The 21304-nt window shown below is 41.3% G+C and overlaps 1 protein-coding gene across 2 annotated transcripts in view; it reads right to left on the bottom strand.

Annotated features, from left to right (window-relative positions):
* shank3a (SH3 and multiple ankyrin repeat domains 3a) overlaps positions 1 to 21304 on the bottom strand; it is a 124479-nt gene that overhangs the window by 41473 nt on the left and 61702 nt on the right. For both annotated transcript variants that reach the window (XR_009714870.1, XM_061282180.1), the window contains 9 exons: positions 18070 to 18178; positions 16936 to 17087; positions 15377 to 15544; positions 14934 to 15050; positions 10757 to 10834; positions 10175 to 10241; positions 8989 to 9224; positions 8414 to 8577; positions 3681 to 3862 (listed from right to left, as the gene is read on the bottom strand). Coding sequence is in view for 1 of the 2 variants with exons in the window: in XM_061282180.1 (XP_061138164.1) it covers positions 3681 to 3862; positions 8414 to 8577; positions 8989 to 9224; positions 10175 to 10241; positions 10757 to 10834; positions 14934 to 15050; positions 15377 to 15544; positions 16936 to 17087; positions 18070 to 18178 (1273 nt within the window). In the remaining variant the exon portion in view is untranslated. The remainder of the gene's footprint in view (positions 1 to 3680; positions 3863 to 8413; positions 8578 to 8988; positions 9225 to 10174; positions 10242 to 10756; positions 10835 to 14933; positions 15051 to 15376; positions 15545 to 16935; positions 17088 to 18069; positions 18179 to 21304) is intronic.

The following is a 21304-nucleotide window of genomic DNA, read 5'->3' as shown; positions in this document are numbered from 1 at the left end:
GCATTTTCACTCGAAGAGGAGGCACTTTGTTACCTTGCCACCAGATTAGACTTTTCAATTAGTGGAGCGATTCCATGCATGTGGTGACACACAAAACACAAACATCATCGATTTTGGTGAACAACTGAATATGTGCTGCACATGAGAATAATACCAGCGACCTTAAGCTGCGCATCCAACACTACAGCTCTGCTTATCTTTTGCCGTTGTCATGAGGCGTTCCTATATGAGAATTTCAGTGTGGCGGCTGTACTACGTAAATTAGCTGGACTATTATATCACAATCCGGCAAAAGTCAGAAGGGCGACAGCTCGAAAAAGATAAACTTGGATGTTTAATTTCAGCAATTCTCTAGAAAAACCAACCATCTGTACACAAACAATAAAAAAGTCAATTAACCATCAGCGTTACGTGCTTAATTTGGCATCACAATGAAACAAACAATATTCCACCCTATCATAAAACAGCCAGCTGTTGTTTCGAAAACCAAATTATTAGGTACTGCTAGTTTAACTTTAACTCCAACAACCATTCAAATGTTTACGTCCCCAAGATAACATAGGCGCAGGCAAAAGGCACGCAATGTGACAGCCAGTCTTGCATAACAGAACCAGATGGTTTAGCCGCGATGGCCCACCAAGATCCTGGCAGCCACGTGCCCATGGAAGCATTTGTGAATCCATTCCTTGCATAGAACAACACAGGAGAACAATTTTTTCCATTAGTGGATTAGGGATGAAGGGTTGGTCTGCGCTGACAAGAAAAGTAACTGGACGGCTGATCCATCTATTTTCTTTACTGATCGTCCACTCAGGTTTCGGGTGAGCCGAATCTTATCCCAAATGACTTTGGGCGAGACACGGAGTACACCCCGGACCGATCACATACAGACAAAACATATATTCATAATATGACTTTCCTCAATTTTCTAGCGGAATTTTCTGAAAATCAAAAGTTGTTTATTTGGAGCAGCCACACAAGTCTGGCTTCTGCTAGCTTATACTAACACAGGACACAAAGCAACATAAATAGAACATATCCTAATTGCTTTATAAAGCTTCCTGGAGGCCAACGTATGCACGCCAAAACGAGTCGATGCAAACATTAATTATCAAAGAGGAATGGAGGAGAGACCTTACCATTTATTTGGTGGGTCTCTCAAGAAGATAAAGTTTCACTCCAAAAACAGCATACAGTATGCTCAGAGCTGAGATTCAAACTTAGCACCTTTTGACTCTAACTCTGATGGGCTAACCGCTATCCACGAGGCTGCCCTTGAATCCTCATCTGCCTTCAAAACGACCTGACACATCATTTGTATTTGTCATGGTTTTACGCTTATGTTCTATAATTGGGTTTCGTTATGCGTAACAGGTCTGGCTTGTTTGCCATTTGTATCAGTAATAAGAATGCAAATGACATTGTTACCATAAAGTAGACAAAATATTCCATTAGGAACATGTGAGAGCATATGGAAGAATATCCACTGGCTAAGGTGTGCAGAAGGATATCAAGCCAGAAAGGATACCTTTGTAATTGTATGGCATCTTTATAGGATCATATATGAGACCAAATACTTTCATTCTAAGCTTCCTGGCATATGTAAAGAAAGTGTGAGTGATCGCAACCAGAGTGCAGGGACTACTCACTCTCTGAAGTGTTTTCATTAAGCTAATGTGGGTATGAACCACCATGATGGATGCAAAGTGGGGGTGTGGGGGCTCTAGAGTGGAGCTGGGGTATGCCCATGTAAAGGTGATGGGATGGGGAAGAAAAAGGTTGCATGCTCAAGTGGGAGAGCACTACCGGACAAGAGGAATTTGACAAGATCTGTTTGAATTTGCATGCACTCTCCTCAGACAAGAAAATTCCAAAATGAATTTTTGGACTGCAGTTTAAGGAATGATCATTCTCTCTAAAGTCAAGTAAACAAAGAGATAAGAATGCTGCTATTATCTCCTGCCCCAATCCTACCATATCAAACAAGTACAGTATGTTGCTGATTCTTGCTTACAGGTAGCTAAAATGTTGCGTCAGAATTATTCTCACACACTCTTGATTTCTGCCAAATCGTGAAGCCCCTGGCTTGGAGAGAAAACGGATTATTCTTGCTTGCTTGCTATAGTGCCATGCCCATCCCGACAGCAAACCCACTTGCGGTGATTCAAACAGGGCAGTTACACGGGTGTACTACACGGTGCACAAGGAGGAGTGACACAGAGGAAAACGTGGAGAAGAACAGAATGGCGTTTACCTTCTACGTCATTACAGTCAAAGTCTTGAGTGAGGCATGGATGGAGACAAAAAACACGCACACACATACATACAGATGAAAAGCTGAGCCATTGCAGCTCTGTACAAAGCAGAAAAAAAGAAATGCAACATTTGTGACATGAGTGGAGCGCAATACGAGGCAGAAAGATAAATAGCTGTACGGGAAGAATAACACATTTTATATTGTGCAGTCGTGGCACTGATGATTTCTTAATGACAAATAGGACAGTACCATTTGGACACTGGGTTAGGTGGTATTTCACATTCGCATGAACGTTACTGTTATGTCTTTTGCACACCAACAAATGTGGAAAGATTAGCACACAACATTGCTACTGATTCATGGTAACATGCTAATAAAAAATGTGACATGATTTAAACATTTCCTTTCCGCTTGTATACAAAAAAATGGTACGCTTGGTCCTGTTGTCTTACATCAGTCGGATCAGTACAAATACAATGGACAAACAAATCTTCACAAATTTGTATGCAGTTTTGTTCAAGTATTAATTTTTCCCTTTCAGTGTTTGACTGACAACGGGACATTTAATTCCACTTGAGAATGAAAAATGGCTCAGCCTTACTAGTTCAATTTAACACTGTCATTTGAAAAAAATTTGAGCTTCTGCTGTTTGACTGATTAAATCCCACCCCCGGAATAAAAAATGTTACAATCCAATGACCTTGCAGCAGCAGCATGCTAAGATAGAAACGGCCAAACACAACCACGTTGCTCGAGGAACTTATTCACACTTCTTTCTATCCTGACCCAGAGCGTAAATGGTACAGTTCTGTTGTCTTGAATCTGTTGAATCCTAACATACAAATCTCTTTAAGGAACAGCTCAAGTTTGGTCTTCACTCTATTAAGTGACATTCTAATAGTGTTTGTTAATTTTAGCTGTGCACTTAATTGAGTCTGATGTAGTGATGGGAACACACACGCAGCCCCCCCCCCACACACACACACACACACGCACGCGCACAAACACACACACAGAAAACCGTACAGCAGCAATTCCCAAACAGGATACAGTGAGAGATCAGGTTTGGCTCAACAAATTGCCTAATTTTACGCAATTTGTAAATTGTACAATAAATAGTGTTCTTATTTTCATTTGGCTTGACTTTATTTTAAAAATAAAACACAGAAAGAAATACAAATGTCTGAGACATAAATTTCCCATACAGAAACATTGCATATTACTGGTCTAAAAAAGTAGAAGAAAAAGTTCAAATGTTTTCCTCCATCCATGTCAGTGACATATAACGACAGGCAGAATAATTAAATGCTCTGCTACTAGATTGTAATTAATTTGTTCTTGCAATTTTTGTTTGTCGGTCAGCCATAGTATTTTTCCTTATGTCAACAAAGGTCGAGAAACAGTGCAGTTGAGGGAATCTTACCTTTGACCCTCTCTCCCCGATTGAGTTGTATCTCCCCCTCCCCTTGCGGCGTGTAAGGCTTGACCACGATGAAGGTGCGACCCGGGACGGCGCTGTAGAGTTTCCGCTTGGGCCCGCGGGCACTCATTAGCGCCGCCGGTGTGTGATGAGGCGGGCTGGGGTCTCGCTGCACCGAGCCGGGGCTGTAAACAAACACATAGGTTACCGTGGTGATCCCCGGCAGCTGGTAGCCGAAGCCCGTGGTCATGGACATGACGGTCCGCGGGGCCGCCGGCGGGCGACGGCCCCTGATCTTTGCGGAGGACAGGGAGAGATTCATAAAAGGTCTGCGTTCAAACGATAGCCGTTCCACGGGAGAGGATCCAGTGACATCCGAAGCAAAAGCAAGAGTGTCAGGCAGATAGATCCCATTGGAATTCCTTCTTAGTCATCCCGACTTGGCAGAACCCCCCTGCGAAGAGGAAGGATGCGTATCCAGCATGTCTCTCCGCTGGCAGGTGTGACTACGGATCCCGACACCGACGGATCCCTCCTGTCGAGGCGGGTGGTGTGTGTGTGTGTGTGGGGGGGGGGGGTTCTGCTCCCTTTCTCTTCGGGAACCCCTCCGCCTTCCGTCCTTCCTCCCCCTTCCTCCTCTCTTTCCACCACTCCTTTACACACTCGGTCAATCCTGCTGCTACTACTGCCGCTGCTTCTGTTGTTGTGTTGCACCCCTCCCTCCCCTTTGACCGTTCGCACAAACCCCTCTATGAGCATGCTACCCTTACACACGCAACCCCTTCTGACATATTGCACTGGTGTTCCCAATGCATACAATTGATCTCGAGTGTGTGTGTGCGTGTATATATGTGTATGTGTAAATATTGGCTTGTGCAACCGGGTAAGGAAGGGTGGGTGGAGGGTTGGGGGGTGGGGGTGTGAACACCTCAAGCCCATGTGGTTGAACTGTTGCTGCTCCCCTCCTTCCCTGGCGTCCATTCCTCCACTCAGCATCTCTTCACATGCAAGGTGAAGGCTGGCAAACTACAGCAGTGGCAGAGCTCCACCTAGTTTTCATTCATCCCTCCTCCATCGCCACAAGTCTAGCCACGTGCTTTCGGCATCCTGCTCCTCCTCTTGCTCTTGCTTCGCCTCTCGGGCTCAAACATATTTAATACTACACAACGTAAATATGTAAAGCTCTCTATGCTAATGGCATTAAAATGCACCCGAAAACAACAAGCAACAAGCACCTCGCGGCTTCTATCTATCTATCTATCTATCTATCTATCTATCTATCTATCTATCTATCTATCTATCTATCTATCTATCTATCTATCTATCTATCTATCTGTCTGTCTGTCTGTCTGTCTGTCTGTCTGTCTGTCTGTCTGTCTGTCTGTCTGTCTGTCTGTCTGTCTGTCTGTCTGTCTGTCTGTCTGTCTGTCTGTCTGTCTGTCTGTCTGTCTGTCTGTCTGTCTGTCTGTCTGTCTGTCTGTCTGTCTGCCTGCCTGCCTGCCTGTCTGTCTGTCTGTCTGTCTGTCTGTCTGTCTGTCTGTCTGTCTGTCTGTCTGTCTGTCTATCTATCTATCTATCTATCTATCTATCTATCTATCTATCTATCTATCTATCTATCTGTCTGTCTGTCTGTCTGTCTGTCTGTCTGTCTGTCTGTCTGTCTGTCTGTCTGTCTATCTATCTATCTACCAATCTGTATATATACATACACACACACACACTCACGCACACACACACACACAAATGCACGTAGCAATTCCGTGTATAAATGTTACTGTTTGACTGAAGAATAATGAAGTCACAAAGATTGCTGAAATTCAATTTCAATTTAGTGGCCCATTAAACAAAGTAAATTACTCGAGTACTATCATAAGTAACTACAATATTAGCCATGTGAATTCAATGAAATAGAACAGAAGAAAAACGCGCCGTTTTTTTGGTTGCAGACATGCTGCACAAAATTGTGCTTCTGCCCTTCTGTTTGCTTAAACTGTTACCATGGATAATCTTTTTAATGGACTGTTTCTTTTTCAAATTTCATTCAAACATGATTAAGGGTGCTTGGGTGGCATTTTTGTACACTTCAAAGTGCTGCTTTGACAATGAATGAAAGGAGCTGCTTTGTCTGGCCACACTGAACGTTGACTGTGACCACTCCAACAGTGGCAGAGCTGCCGGACTTTGCTTTTCTGCAAAATTACCGATGCTGTGGCTGACCTCAGTACCAAGCCTCTCACGAGTTAGGGTGATGTATTTGTCCTTTGTGATTGGCATACTCTCTTTGTATCTTTCATGACTTCTCTCTGGCCACAGTTGTTGGCAAACAGTCATGGAATAAAGACGCGTTCCTCCCGACTTTTAACGTCTTTTTTTCTTTTTTTTTACAAAAGATGAATTATTTATTCTTGTATCAAAGTTGAAAATGTGACTTCACACACTGCTTGTACAGTTAATAAAGGCGTTTAATGTCCATTATTTTCAATGGGGAAAATGTGTTAACTCCAAAAGTCCGTTTATTCTCGTTCAAAAATCTCTTTAGAGGACCGACCCTCTCACTGATATTGATCCAGATTAATGCAGTATATTGCACTGATGTATTTTGAGCACGTCTGTCTTCCTTTTCTCAGTGTGTTGGCCCCATCAAATTGTATCACTCACATTATAACTTTCATTTACTTGATTGCTCCCTTCCGCCTCAACTCTATTCTTATCCATGACTTCCCCCTCCACACACACAAACCTCCATCCCCATCTACAAGCAACAACAGCTTGCTGACGGCTTTCCAATTACTATGGGGGCTGATGGTAGGAGGCGACCAAAGGGAACGACTCTCGCATGCTAATGTTTAAAAGGCAGTGTGGAACAACACCAAGCAGAGAGAAGAGGGGGAATGAGAGGCAGGGGACACGAGGATGCGCAAAGACACGATTCCTTGGCGAGAGCTTCTTTTCCACCTACTGCCATCTGCGTGTGAAATGCATTGTGGAATTCTAGAGGTAACTGCATAGCAGGTAACAGGTGTTTTAACATTCATGTCAACTTATCGTATTTTCCGGACTATAAGGCGCACCTAAAAACCTCAAATTTTCTCAAAAGCCGACAGTGCGCCTTATAGTCCGGTACGCTTTATATATGGACCAAATTCCTATAATTAAACTGGCCCGAAGCACTGTGTCATGAAGTCATGAATCATAAGTGGCCCGCTGAAGACTATGAATCGTGAATCAAAAAGCCAATGGATCATTAATTAATTTGTTGCGTCTGAAGTTGAAATAAAAAAAATAAAATGGAGAATGATTTGATTTCGATTAAAAATCTGACATGATGCATTAATAGTGCGCCTTATAGTCTAGTGCGCCTTATATAAGGGCAAAGTTTTAAAATGGGCCATTCATTGAAGGTGCGCCTTATAGTTCGGAAAATACGGTATTTGCAGGGGAGTAACCAAGGACAATTATTTGTTTTCTGCACTGAACAGCATTGGGGATGGGAACCAGCGAGCATCAACACCAATGATACAACATTTAGAGGAGCAAGATTACATTTGATTGTTATTTCCCATTCATACAATACTGGAGTAAATGAATAAAAAAAGCCGAGGACGCTAATGTCTGTCAAGCATGATGCGGACACAACCAAAAGGGCTCCTTTGCCATTTTGGCCTTGAAAGCGCATCAGAATTGACTTAACAATTACAAATAAATTACTCCTATCACACGAGGAGGATAATGCGCTTGATTGGATTGGCGAGGCCACTCGACAGGTTAACACGCAGATAAAGAGTCAATATTGCCGCCCCGGTGCGAGTGGCTATGACCCGAAGTTGAATGTGAAAATGTCACAAAATGGCATTCACGCAGACGTTTATCAGCATGCACAACAGCTTTGTCTCAGCTGACGTTTTCAAAGGTGGGAAAAATACTCACGCTCTGTACTTGGGTAGAAGTACAGATACTTATATCACTAAAAGGAAAGTGGTGCGGGAGTCTTTAAGAGTAACCCACGCAAACATTTACATGGGAAAAAAACTGTGTGTGACAGTGTAGGCTTCCGCACACCGGTGAAGCTTGTGACAATCAGCAGTACAGAAAATGGATGGCTAATGAGAAAACAATTATCCTCTGAGACATAATGCAGTATATATGAATCGCAAATAGCAATGTAGTTCATAATCACATGTACGCATGTTGGGATTTCTTTGAGGGTTAATGAGTCAAATTAACCCTGGATGCATGATTGTTGTTCCCAAGAAATGTGTTCACCTCATAACCAACCTTGCTGGCATGTTTTAGTACAATATGAATAAAACACATCGCACAAGTCAACCGTTCGATAAAAACTGAGCCATAAACAGAAGGTCAGTAAACGATCCTCGTATTATTGAGGGAAAATATTCAAGGCGTGTGGCCCATAAAGAGCAGCTGGCACAAACCAGCAGCTTTTATGCATTTATGCACCTTTATGCATTCACCTTACTCTAATTCTTTAAAGGGTAATGTGCACATAGAGGAAGGTCTTAACTTTACGTATGCAGAAGGCCAATTAGGCCAGGATTCGGCTAACATGATAAGACCGACTAAATCCGGTCTGCCTTTTGCTCTCACTCCCAACAAGCGCTCGCGTCTGATTGTCAGGGAGGAAGGGCGAGTGCCTGCCAGGTGTTTTCAAAGGATGAATAGTTTGTCGCATCTACATGTACATGTACCGCCTGAAAGCCAAAGTATGCATCACAGACCTGAGTCTTCCCCGATGTCCATGGGGATAGCCGTGGCTGTGGGAACGTCTAGGTACCGGTCTGTCGTCATCATGCGAGTGATGCAAGGAAGGCGAGCGGGAATGAGAGGACCTGGAGCTGCCCGTGCTCTGAAGGCTGCTGTCGGGGAAGTCACCATGACGACTCTGGACATCAGCAAAGGAGTGCATATTCACATTAAATCAATTTGAGCTTACAAAAATCAGGCCATCCATTCAGCTATCCATGCATCTATTCATCAACAATTGGGAACACAGTATCCTTGTTAAGATTGCGTTGGTGGACGAAGAATACATTTCATTCATCTGAGGGACTGCGTTTAGCATTATGCTGACCTCTGCTGTCAAGTAAAACTGACGTCAAAGTGACCTCAGGCCTTGATTGTGTTCTGGAGTTGATTACATGAAGTTGACAACGCGAAATCTCGTGCAGTTGATTTCAATAACAATTATCAATCTGTGCATTCAAGTTGTCCAATCATTCATATAAGACTGTTGGGTCAGTTTCTTTTTTGTGTAGTTAAAACAATAGAACATAAGCACAGTATACTGTCTTACCTCCCCAAGGCTGCCTCCCTGCTGCTGTCCGAAGGCAGGCAGACTACGCAGCGACGGCACAGGGGAATGACCCTGTTGGCGTCCGCGAGACTCTCGAGGTATCTGCCGGAATGCGTGGGCACCGTCGTTCCCGTTGAGGTTGTTGTCGCTTGCCGAGCGCAGCAGCGAGCGGGGAGACGGGGTGGGGCCCGTCGCTCGGCGACGGTTGGTGTAGGAGGGCGTCTCTCGGAAAGGCACTGAAATGACACAAAACCCAACTTGAGGTTGAACTTAATCATTCATTTCAAAGCAATGGAAATAGTGTCCCATAATATCCCCATTTAAAACAAATAATAGAATGGGATGTAAAGGGGGACATTGTGAGATATGGGCTATAACGGGACATGTGACACTGTGGAGATGGGGGGGCTATGAGACACTGTGGGAGAAATGGGACAATATCACAAACTATAGGATAAAACCGGATGTGATGAGACCTAATACTGTTCTGTTGGGAGAAAATTGGACATAAGAAGGGACATTGTGCGGCCCAATTGGACATAACGTAACACGTAGGGCGCCAATGGGACACAGAGGGACGGAATATGACAAAATGAGACGTGATACAGCCTTAATGGGGGATGTTGTGGGAGAGGATGAGACACAATAAAGGAAATGATGGGACATTATTAGACAAGAAGGGACATGATGCGACACTCTCGAACAAAATAGGACGCAATAGAGGGAGGACATTGTAGGACAACCTGGGCCATGGTGGCTGTATAGGACGTTGGGAGACATTAAGGGACTTAAAGAAACAAAATTTACATGTTACTATGTGGTTCAATGTCACTAAGCTGGACTGTTTTAATGAGGTACTATTAATGTTAACGCCTTTATCAGGATGAGTCAAATTTCCATTTTGTTACATTGGAAAATGCACAAGTGTAATATATGCATGGTATTGCTGTGTACTGTATAGGCATAGGACTATGCACACTAGATGGCATAGTTTCCCTACATGTAGCTCATCACGGGTTGGATGGGGAACCCAGTACCCCGCCTGAAACCTTTTCTGTATCTCTTTAATCTTATGTTCTTCATCTCCTGTCTCTTTATACTTCCCCTCCTGACATCTTTCCATCTGAAACCTTCACAACTTTAAAACCTGGAGGAGGTTTTGGCAAAATATCACTCACTTACTCACCAACATCTGATGCTTTGTGGACCTTTATGATTTCAGCCAGATCAAAGTTCCCTGCTATAATAGCCACCTGGAGGGCGATGACAGACATATTATAGCGTATTGTTGAGTTCAACAGTAGAGAACATTCATTGCAGGGTTCACATGTGATTAATTAGCAGTATGGATATGCTTATCGCTCGCTATGACTAATGCGATGTGAAAGTCCCTTCAGTCAGCTAAGGCCCAATTGTCAGATGTGCCTGAATGATAATCCTCAGTGATTATCCTGGGATGTGAATGATTTTTCATCAGTGTGCTCAGAAAATGTGACAATCCATAATTAAACGTGTTCTATATTTACTTTATTATATTTACTCAATATGTGTCTTCTAATTTTTTTTTCCTCCTCCACCAATCTGCTTAGAAAAAGTCGAGCAATCATAAACAATAACATTGTTCAATATTCTCAGGATGGTCTATTAGAGACATCCCGATAAGTGAGCCTTTACTGACGCTGATTGGAATTATACCGACCAATGTTAGCACTTTTAAGATGTTAAAAAACTTGTACGTATGTACCCCATTCAAGCAGAAGTGTCGTACCTGAAAGGCAGTCTGACTGTTGTAGTTCTTGATCTCCTTGTTGGCCCCCCGAAAGAGCAGAACCCGAGCACAGCTGTCCTGAATGACAACACAGACACTTATGTGATTTTAGCAGCCAAAATCATGCACTCAGGTGAACAGGCGCTATTTCCCTCAACTTTTAATTGGTCTGCCTATTAGACAGGCGTGCTGGAGGTCGCATGGCTGCAGACTTTTAAATGTCACCTTTTACAAATAGCACTATCGTCTGGCTAGATAGAAAGAGAAACACTCAAGAAAAGAAGGGATCAATACAAGAGCTTTTGCAGAAACAAAAAGGAAGCGTATAAAGAGGGAAAAGCCCAAGGGTATGTTCAGCGCAAAATCCTCATCCTGGCTGTATGTGGAATTTGGTGAAAAAATGACTTGTTTGTTAACACAATGTACTTTTTTGAACAAAGACAACAACCACCAGTATGTAGCGTACACGTTGGATTCACCAGCACAATTGGATGCTTTCCCAAATCCCTTATTTTTGTCCTTTAAGGGAGACATATGTATTACTTTAATTTGCACAATCACATAAAACAGTCTTAATAATAAGTATGAAAGACCAAGCATTACTGCACAGTAACTGCTATTGTGCCTCATACATATGAATCACTGCTCATTAATCTACTGCAGGGCCACGAGGAAAAAAAGCAGGAAAAACTGTGAAAGCATAGCTTGTATTTTGCAGTAGGGTGGCAACATGTTTTTTTTTTTTTTTTATCTTCAAGTGTGCAGAAGGCCAAGCTGTCTTTCTTTTCCAACTCACTGCCATGTACTTAGTGTAACTGTACACAGAGCCCTAAGGCAAGGCAAAATCCACTAGTAGGTTGATGGACACATCTACTGGCCCACACGTGCAGGGAGGGACCTGGCTGTTCAGCTTTGGGGTTGAGGGTCGGTGGTGGGAGGTCGATATGTAATTTAACTCGGAGCACAGAATGAACAGGACAAGCTTTTTTCCAAGCAAGCAAGCAAGCGCAGAGGCACCAAGCTCACTGAGTGACATTACGGGGCATTCAAACATTTAGAAATGACTGAATAAATTGAGAAATGACATTAAATATAAAAAGCTTAAATGTTCAAATGTTCATCTCCAACATAATTTGATTCATTAAAAAAAATCTGGAAATTACTTGAATAAAATAAATCTATATGGATACAAATAATAAACGTCATGAAACAAAAAGAAAACTACAAATAAAACATAGATCCTTGAAATATAAATATAAAAATACTAAAACAAAGATAAAAATAAATGAAAAATAAAAGAAATCAAATTACACAAACAGAAATACCAAATGTGAACAAAATAAGAAAACTATGAAACAAATACTCAATAATAAAAATACGAATAAACAAAATTATACATTAAAATAACAATGACAAAAATAAGCAAAAACAAACAAAACCCAAGAAAATAATTAATAAGTATGAAAACAAACTGAATTAAATATCCTGCACATTTGAAAAGATTCTTCCTCTCCATACATAGCCATTTTTTTGAAAAAAGATTGGGTTCAAGTGCTACTGCCGCATACTCCACGATGTTTTCTCAAACCCAGTTGTAAATTCCTGTCATATAGCTTAAGAAACACAAATATTAGATGACCTCCGTTAAAGAATGAGAGATGTAAATATAGTAAGTGGACACCAACCAGTTTTACAAACCTTCAGAAAAGTTGAAAGAAAATCGCCCATAGCAGATTAAGAGCAACTCTGGAGCGGACTGAGCTATGACCTTGTAAGATTGATCCAAAAACATCCTCCAGCGTGTGCATGCTTTGTATGTCTGAGAGGAAATCTAACTCCTCCACATTGATGCCAAAAAACAGGGTTCTGCAAAAGGTGAAGCGCAAGTAAATTAACTCTACAAAATTATTCTAAGTCCATATAATACAAAATACATTTAACATTGTGGTTGTTACATATACATATTCTGACTGTATGCACACTTGCTCCATTTTTGCTCCTCTTATATATTATGTTATTTATTTATTCATCACTCTTACTCATTCATTGTTTGTGCCTTCTTGTTTTTATTTTTTTGTGTTGTTTACTTGTATGTATATTGTGTACTATGTCTTGTCATCGTGGGATAGTGGGAACGTAATTTCGATTTCTTTGTGTGTCTTGGCATGTGAAGAAATTGACAATAAAGCAGACTTTGACTTTTGACTTTGACTTGTTATTTAGGTGTGCATGCATATTTTGGACACCATGGTGCCAACTCAAAAAAAAAAACGTTTCCTTTTTGTTTACAAAGACTCAGCACAAAGAGACTTCGAGAAGCCAATTAGCGCCTGCACCATCAGTTTTCCTGCAGTGAATTACTTGCAACACTATTCCATGATATCTTCAGCATGGCGTGACGTGATAGTCACTTGCTGTCACATCCATGTTTGTACATCGGATGATTCAGAAGCCAATTCATTATGCGACTTTTTCTTCATTATTTCTAGTCCATCTGTTTATTTCTATTGTACAAGCTGACAGTGACTAGTAAGTGGAACGATCGTATTCATATATGTGGAACTGACACGTTTGACTACATTTGAAGTACCTGTAATGTGGAAATAATGTATTTTAAACTTGACAAACCATAACCTGGGAAATGTTGCCAGGTGTCTTTTGTGCCTTCACAAAAAGATTTGTTTGAGTCGCAAACGTATCCATTGCAGTGGAGTGTGCTATGCGTGACTTTTTTTGTGTTGTCTGTAGAGCTCAGAGACGGCACAAGCAGATCCCCTCTCTCCCCAGACAAGAACTTAAAGACCCATCGAGTTTACGTGAGTAGACAGTGTCACCCTGTGATCGACACCAATCAAAAAGTCCTCCTGTTGCTACACATGTAGGACATTCCTCATCTTTCACAATTTGGCATCCTCCTGTGTGTCCGAATACGGATGTATTGATCTCAGATAGATTGCGCCTGCCTATTATTCGGCAACGTGATTGCAGACTTGAACTTTTACAGATCAATCTGCTCATCTCTGTGTTGCGCCTCCACGGGGAGAAGAACAGGGACTTTTCTCTAATGGAGGACACACAAAGAGCCCAAACTTCTTTTTACTCAACTCAAGAAGATGATGGCCAGAATACAAATGAAACGACAGTACATCAATACTATTTTTCAAGAATGAAAAGAAGAAGACAGGAAGACCATTTTTATAAAAATGAACATGGGTCAATCTGACCCGCAACACAACAGAAGGGGGTGGTCGATGATGTACTATAAGCACATCACGACACAGCATTCACTGACATGTCAGCGAGCAGAATCAATGCTTATTGTCACTTCACTGGTCCTTGGGTAAGTCATTCCGCAAAGGCTCATTACCTTCCTGGGCATGCATTATTGCATTTTTCTATGATTTGGATTTCCCTTTATGATTTCCTCTGAATGAAAAAACAACCAAAATATGACTAACTGGCACTCATTTGTGCATGGTTATCGTATCATGATATACCATGATAGGTAGGATACATCACAATCCGTCAGAATATCAATCTTTGATGCAGCTGTATCAGAATGAAGAATTTGATTGCTGATGTACTGATCGTATTACAAAAGACAGAAACCCTGGTGCTTGATGCTGATGGGTCAATGCCGTATGGTGACGGAGTGAGAAATATTACATTGTGATATCGGTGTTTCAATCTGATGCAATGTAATGTAATGTATCCTGACAGGCATTGACGATGTGATGATGGTGTGACAGATATACCATATTGAGATTTGATACTGTTTTATCAATATGGAAGGCTATCTTTTCACATACTATGCGATATTGTTTTGAGTAGTCAAGCTGTAACATGTCAGAAAATGGTAACATTTATGATGATATCGACTTTTGATTCAGGTGTAACGATACCGCATGTATCGATAATTCCTTCATTTGTGTGAGTTATGAGTGTGCTTGTGTTTCACGGTTCTCCCGACATTCAATAGATGAATGAAATGTGCATACACTGTGGTTCTACTTTCCACTTGTGAGTATATTCAAGTAAAGAAGCATAAGATATTATAAAAACCCTTAAAACATACTATTTACAACAAAATAAACACAAAAAGGAACCAATATCGCCGAGGCACGGTTGATAAACTGCAAGATAGTAGCGGAGTGTTGTAAATGATAAAAAGCGATACCTGGTTGTAGAGTGCACACACATGCAGGGCCGTGTTCCCGGAAGCGTTTTGGGCGCTCATGTCCGCTCCGTAAAACAGAAGATGTTCCAGATGCTGGACGTGGCCATAGCGGCATGACTGCAGGTACAGGATGAAATCAAAGTGTCAAAGTTACCCAATAAGCCAAATTTGACCTGATTTATTAAGATCCCAAATAATGGGTGGTAAGTACAGATTTTAGCACAAATGGCATTAGGTGCAAAAGTGGTGGAGACCAACATATTTTACGCTTTAGATAACTTTGATGGCTTTCATTATGGAAATTTTAAGAAAACACTGCCCAGAAGCTCCAAAATTACTGAATAAATGATAAGTCACGATGATTTTTGTTTCTGGCATTTCCAAAATGTTTACATGAGTGGAGAAGATGTATTGTCCCTTTCTCCACTGGCACGATATGTCACCTGGTGAATCTCCTGCCAGCCGTTCTCGTCCACGCAGCCGACCTGCGCATGGTCGTGAAGCAGCAGCTCACAGCAGTAAGGATCTCCCCCCACCATAGAGCTGTGGTAGAGGGGAGTCAGCCCCCGACTGTCCTTGTAATCAGGAGATGCACCCAAGTCTAACAGCGTCTGAAGGGTAAAGAGGAAAAAATAAAAATGGTTGGGAAAGCGGTAGGCCTTCTGTAAATTTGTCTTTCTATGTTGTGAAATAAATGTGTGAAAGTTGAAGTTTTCATCTTAAAATTATGTTGAAGGATATGAAATTTTGAGTTCAACCAATATTTTTCACATTTACTTCTTTTTCCGTATAACCTATCATATCCAACAAAGTAGCCTGTTGCTATTTAATGGTGAATGAAGTTTGTTCAGTTATATATTCACTGGGAAGAAAAAAAAAATATTTACCCCCTAAAGGTACAATAACAGCTTTTTTGTCACCACTTTGGAGATCATCGACTTATAAAATCATTCAACTGACATAATTCAGGTGTAATCGGGTTGGGGAAATTTTGGAGGGCGACATTTTGTTTTGGCTCTATTGATTTCTATTATTTATTTTCATGCGATTGTTAAATTACTTTGTAAATCGGTCATTCATGACGTAAAACGAAAGAATGGAAACCCCAGGGACAAAAGCTTGTCCATATGCTGTGCACAAAACAACAAACTTAGATTCGATAACCTATTGTAGGAGAAGCAACATTTGTGGAAATCAATGACATGAGTCATGCGTGTGATCTGAGTCAGCATAGACGGAAGCCGTACGAGAGAGAGAGCCTTCAGTAAATGTCACATCATTCAAAGATGACGGGCTGAGCAAAATTGTTCAAGTATACTCCAGCCTGCTCACAAACCTCTGCTCTGCCAAATTGGCCCAGCGAGTATATTGTTCTGGAGAAATGAATGAAAGAGATGAGTCACCATTTCTGCTGCCAAAAGAGTGACAGTTCATAGCGGTTCATTTTAAATGGATAGTTTTACCCCTTCCAGATAAAAATAAAAACGGAGTCAAACACATTTCAGTTGATTAAAACACACTTTTCAAGGAAAGCGCCATGATTAGGATGATTTTTTTGCTTTGTCTTCCGAGCTTGAGATATGGGCGATGTAATCAGCCGCACTTTGGCAAAAAGAGGTTTTGAGCTGTTTAATGCTTGTTCAAGCTGAAGTTTACCGTCAAACTAAACATATAACAGAGTATTATACATTTAGTATTTAAAACAACCAAACAACGTTGCCTTAAAAACTGACGATTAATACTAAATTATAACGGGAAGTGCCACTGATGGGCTATGTATTAGCAGCATTTGCGATTTTAGAATCATTTAAGCAATGGAACAAAAATGGTTAAGCAATACATGTAGACAGTGTGTAACGTTAGCCAATCTGTGTGTGAGTGCCTAGACTGAGCTGTGGCCAACAGCAGCGTGTGTTCATTGTTCATCATTTACTGTTTTCCTGACATTCAATAAACAGCTTTAAAATCTGGAACAGACAAATATACGCGCAAAAACACTCACGATGAGTGCCGTGTGGTTCTTGCTGCGCACTGCCTTGTGCAGGGAAGTGATACCGTCCTTTGTTCTGAAGTCCAAGTGAGCGCCGCCGCTCTTCAGCACCTTGATGAGTTCTGCGCATCCCTCCAGCTGCACCGCCAGCGTCAGAGGACATTCTACACCATGCAAGCACAAGGACGCACTTAAAAATAACAACATCTATGTCACTTCATTCCTCAGTAGACACATTTAAAAAAAAACACACCTATTTTTTGACTTACTAGAAAACACTTTATGGCCTTTATAGTAAAGGCCGGTAGTTCTCAAGTGTTGAACTGGAATTGTAAGGGAGACCTCAGTAGTCACCGAAAACAAGATCAAGATTCGACTCCCAATAGAATATTATGTATTAACATTAAGAACAGTTAGAAAATTGATCTTAAACGCAGAATATGATAATGATAATAATAAGTAAAATTCATTTAAAATGTAAATGTTAAGTGACAAATGTACCTTGATAAATGTTACAAAACAAAACACGTCTTGAAAGATTAAATGCAAATGCATTGACCTAAAAGAAAAAACACAACTGAACTGTACTGTGGTCGTTGAAGAAACAAGGAGCCACAATAACGCAAAACTGCCCGTGTGAGACAGATTAATAGCTGCAAGATTAACGACTTCCTGTTGGCGTCAACAGAAACTTTTCTCCCGTTCCCGCTGGGAGACTTGCAGGTCACCGAGCATGCAAATTTCTATTAGGGATGGACAAACATTCGGAATAAATATGAGAAGATGAGGAAAAAGGTCAAGTCATCTTTACTCGTGGCGTCATTTGCTGAACTGACATTTTTGACCATTTCTTTTTTTATTAAGATGCTCTTAAAAACCTGCAAATTCTGTCATATTGTGACATGTGATAGTCATAAATGTAGTCACATTTGGTCATTTGCTTCATTTTGATTGAAGTGAATGGAGTTTGGTTTGTAGAGCAAGGGCACGCAGTGCTTTTCACAGTTTCTCAAAAAACATCTGATTCCTAATCCAATTTGTTGTAAAAAATACAACAATGGAATGAAGGGGCAGACGTGTAGAAGTTTCTAAAAAATGACACAAAAGAAGTACACATTATTGACTTTATCTGCCCAACTTCCTCACCTCCTGTGTCGGGATCGTGGAAATTGGGGTCCAAGCCTTTTTCCAGAAACCGGGAGACCTTTTCAATGCTCCTCTGCTGCACATACTCCATGAACTTCTTCAGGTTGGCCTAATGGAGGGAGACAAGGGAGCAAAGAGGGAGAAGGAGTTGTGGAGGCAGAGAAGGAAGAGACAGCTGTGATTGGCCCACGGCAGACTGATGTGGCTGACGCCGTTTAATAATGCAGTGGCGAGATGAGAGCTTAATTCACCGCGCTGCTCTTTGGCGGCGCGTGAAGAGTTTATGTCTCTTCTGTCATCACATCAAACAAATGGAGCATGCGGCCGTAGATAAGCTTGAGACAAAGACAACTGCAAGGGAAAAAATTGTCTGGCGGGTTGACATGGCAATAAAGTTTTATTTACTCTTCTTATGTTGAAAATGGGCAATTGGGCAATGGGTATGTTAGTCATCGGGGTTTTACTCCAGCTTTCTCTCACATTTCAAAAACATGCATTGTAGCGTAGGCTCACGAAAGACTCGAGATAGACTAATATTATTGACCATTAATATTAAAAGAAAAGTGGTATTATGAAAGATCTTCACATCATAAAATTAAAAGGTATTTGATCAATCTTTTAGCTATAGTTGAAAAAACATAAAACAATGTGAAATACCGTAGATAACTAATAAAATCGTTCAATGAACATTAAACAAAATCAAGTAGTTCACACAAGTGCAGCACTCGGCTAACAAAATCTAAAGTCCACAGAAATAGGGACAGAGGAACCCCGGGGGAAATGACCAATACGTCCATGATGCAACGCAACACGACCCATTCACTAACCTTACAAGAAAATAAATTGCTGGATTGCTGGATGGATGGATGGATGGATGGATGGATGGATGGATGGATGGATGGATGGATGGATGGATGGATGGATGGATGGATGCATGGATGCATGGATGCATGGATGCATGGATGGATGCATGGATGCATGGATGCATGGATGCATGGATGGATGCTGCAAAAGGCATTTCAATCAGTAAGCATGGAGAGCTCATCAACAAATACAAGCAACCCCACTCTGTTTGACATTCATTATAAATGCAAACTCACAAAGGAAGCTCTCCAAATCGAGCTAATGTCGTATGAACACGGTTTTGGAATGAGGTAATAAGATAAAGCAGCTGGAAATAGGGCTTCCAAAAGAGATTCGAACTCAAATCTCCGGACTGTGAGGTAGACTTGATAACCACTACTCAAGACTCAGACCGCTACGCTGTCATGCTTCTGTTACTGAACAAATACTATTTTATATTTACTGGTAAATGAACTTTCACAACTAATGTAGTCGAGGAGCTTGCAGCCATTATGCAACATTGCAACACATATTCACACTTACAATGAGTGACAATTGATAAGGCGCTCACCTTGTGCAGCATCATACACTGCATTGTATGCTCTTCCTCGCCTCAATTCCAAGCTGCATTTGTCTTCACTTCGAGTCCCGCCTGCCTGCCTCTACATGCCTGTACCCCGCTCAGGCTCCCCATTACATGACCCCCGGAACCGCTCGCTGATATACCGCCACAAACTGACGCCGCAACCCGCTACTCTCACCATCTCCAAGCGAGTGAGCGAAATACTCTGTAGCTTTTTTCTGTCTACAACCTCCCTCCCCCCCGCTGATCATCAGATGTTGGCAGATGCAGTTGTTATGGCAATGGGATACAAAGAGAGCTCGCAAGTGGCGGAATCGCAACTATGGCGGTCTTTGTGAATGCAGTGGAAGGAGGTCCACAGGTTTACAAAAGGTTTTGAGCTATGACTTTTGTGGGTTGTGGACAGCCTGACAACCAACTAGTCTCCCTTTTCTAGTATGTGACCCGAAGCTTTGAGGCATCACACTGGGTCATATAGTAAAAAATCATTTAGAAAGATGGTGGACAAAAGTAGTCTCCATGTTTCCAGGTTGCAGGAATAGCATTTGACATTTTACAGTTAAGTAAGGCATAGTTTTCGCACATTAGACAGCGGAGACAACTGCTCGATTTTTCACAATTTTTATTTTATATTCTTAATATGATGGATTCAGATAGTTAACCACACTCTTCTCTATAATGGTTCAACTTTAGACGATTATTTTCAGTATACAGGGTCTCATCTCATTCAAACCAGAGGAGTGGCGACTGACAACTAGTATATAATGTCTGCAACCTTAGAGACGGGAGGGAGGTATGCCGAGTCTGCATTTTTTATTATTATGAGGGGCAATATACGTGGCATATGCATTCAAGAAGCGGCCAAAACAAAGCATTAGCCAACATCGCCAGTGAATTACAGCTGCACCTGCACATCACTTACAAACACCGCAAGTGAGCACAGCAAAGAGAGAGACTTATGAGGCACTGGAGCGGCATTATGATATAGACATCAGTCTCAATGCGGGCCATGTGAACGCAGTAATGTACTTTGCTGTCATTCATTTAATGTGGTCTTCGTGGGTGGTCAACAATAATAAATAAATCACTAGTCCGTGATGCACATTTCATATTATTTTCAAATCAGGAACTTAAGTTGTGGAATACGGCATTTTCTTCAACAAAAAAAATCTGTCATGCATCAGATTGCATTTTATTACAATTTCAACCTTGCTTGAGGTGGTAGGTCTACCCCGAGACACAAGTATTAGTATACGCACTATTACAGTCCATCTTACATAATAGCACCCCTTGAAAATGTAGCCACCCGCTTCCCAAAACTACCTTTCAATTGCACCTTTTGATTAGGGCTGGCTTTGATAGTTTATTTTGGTCCCTGCGACACAATTTTGCACAGATGGTTGCAAATGGGTTGGCTCGAATATCTCACAAAAAAAATCCTATGAAGACAAATAAGAAACCCTGAGGTCTACATACTTTTTATGGGGGATGTTTGGTTGACAAGACCCAATTGAGAGTTGAGAGTGCATGATCTGAGACCTAATTGAGAGTTTTAATTGAGGGGTTTTAATTGGTATAATAAGCATATGAATAAAACAACACTAAAAATTCGGAGGCATGCTAATTTGAGTGCAGCGTGATTTATTTGATACTTTTTACTCATAAAATCCCACTCATGTCCCGAGTGTTGTTAGTCACATAAATGTTGAACAGAGGCTGTGATTTACCGAAGTCAAATTCCATGTTTGGCACGCTCAAACATGGCGAATAAAAAAAAAACCCAACTCTTGAACTCTCTTATTATATGTT

Source organism: Syngnathus typhle, linkage group LG7 (assembly GCF_033458585.1).
Source record: "Syngnathus typhle isolate RoL2023-S1 ecotype Sweden linkage group LG7, RoL_Styp_1.0, whole genome shotgun sequence".
Classification (NCBI taxonomy): Eukaryota; Metazoa; Chordata; class Actinopteri; order Syngnathiformes; family Syngnathidae; genus Syngnathus; species Syngnathus typhle.
Note: the sequence above shows the minus strand (reverse complement) of the source record. Positions and strands in the feature narration are given on the sequence as shown.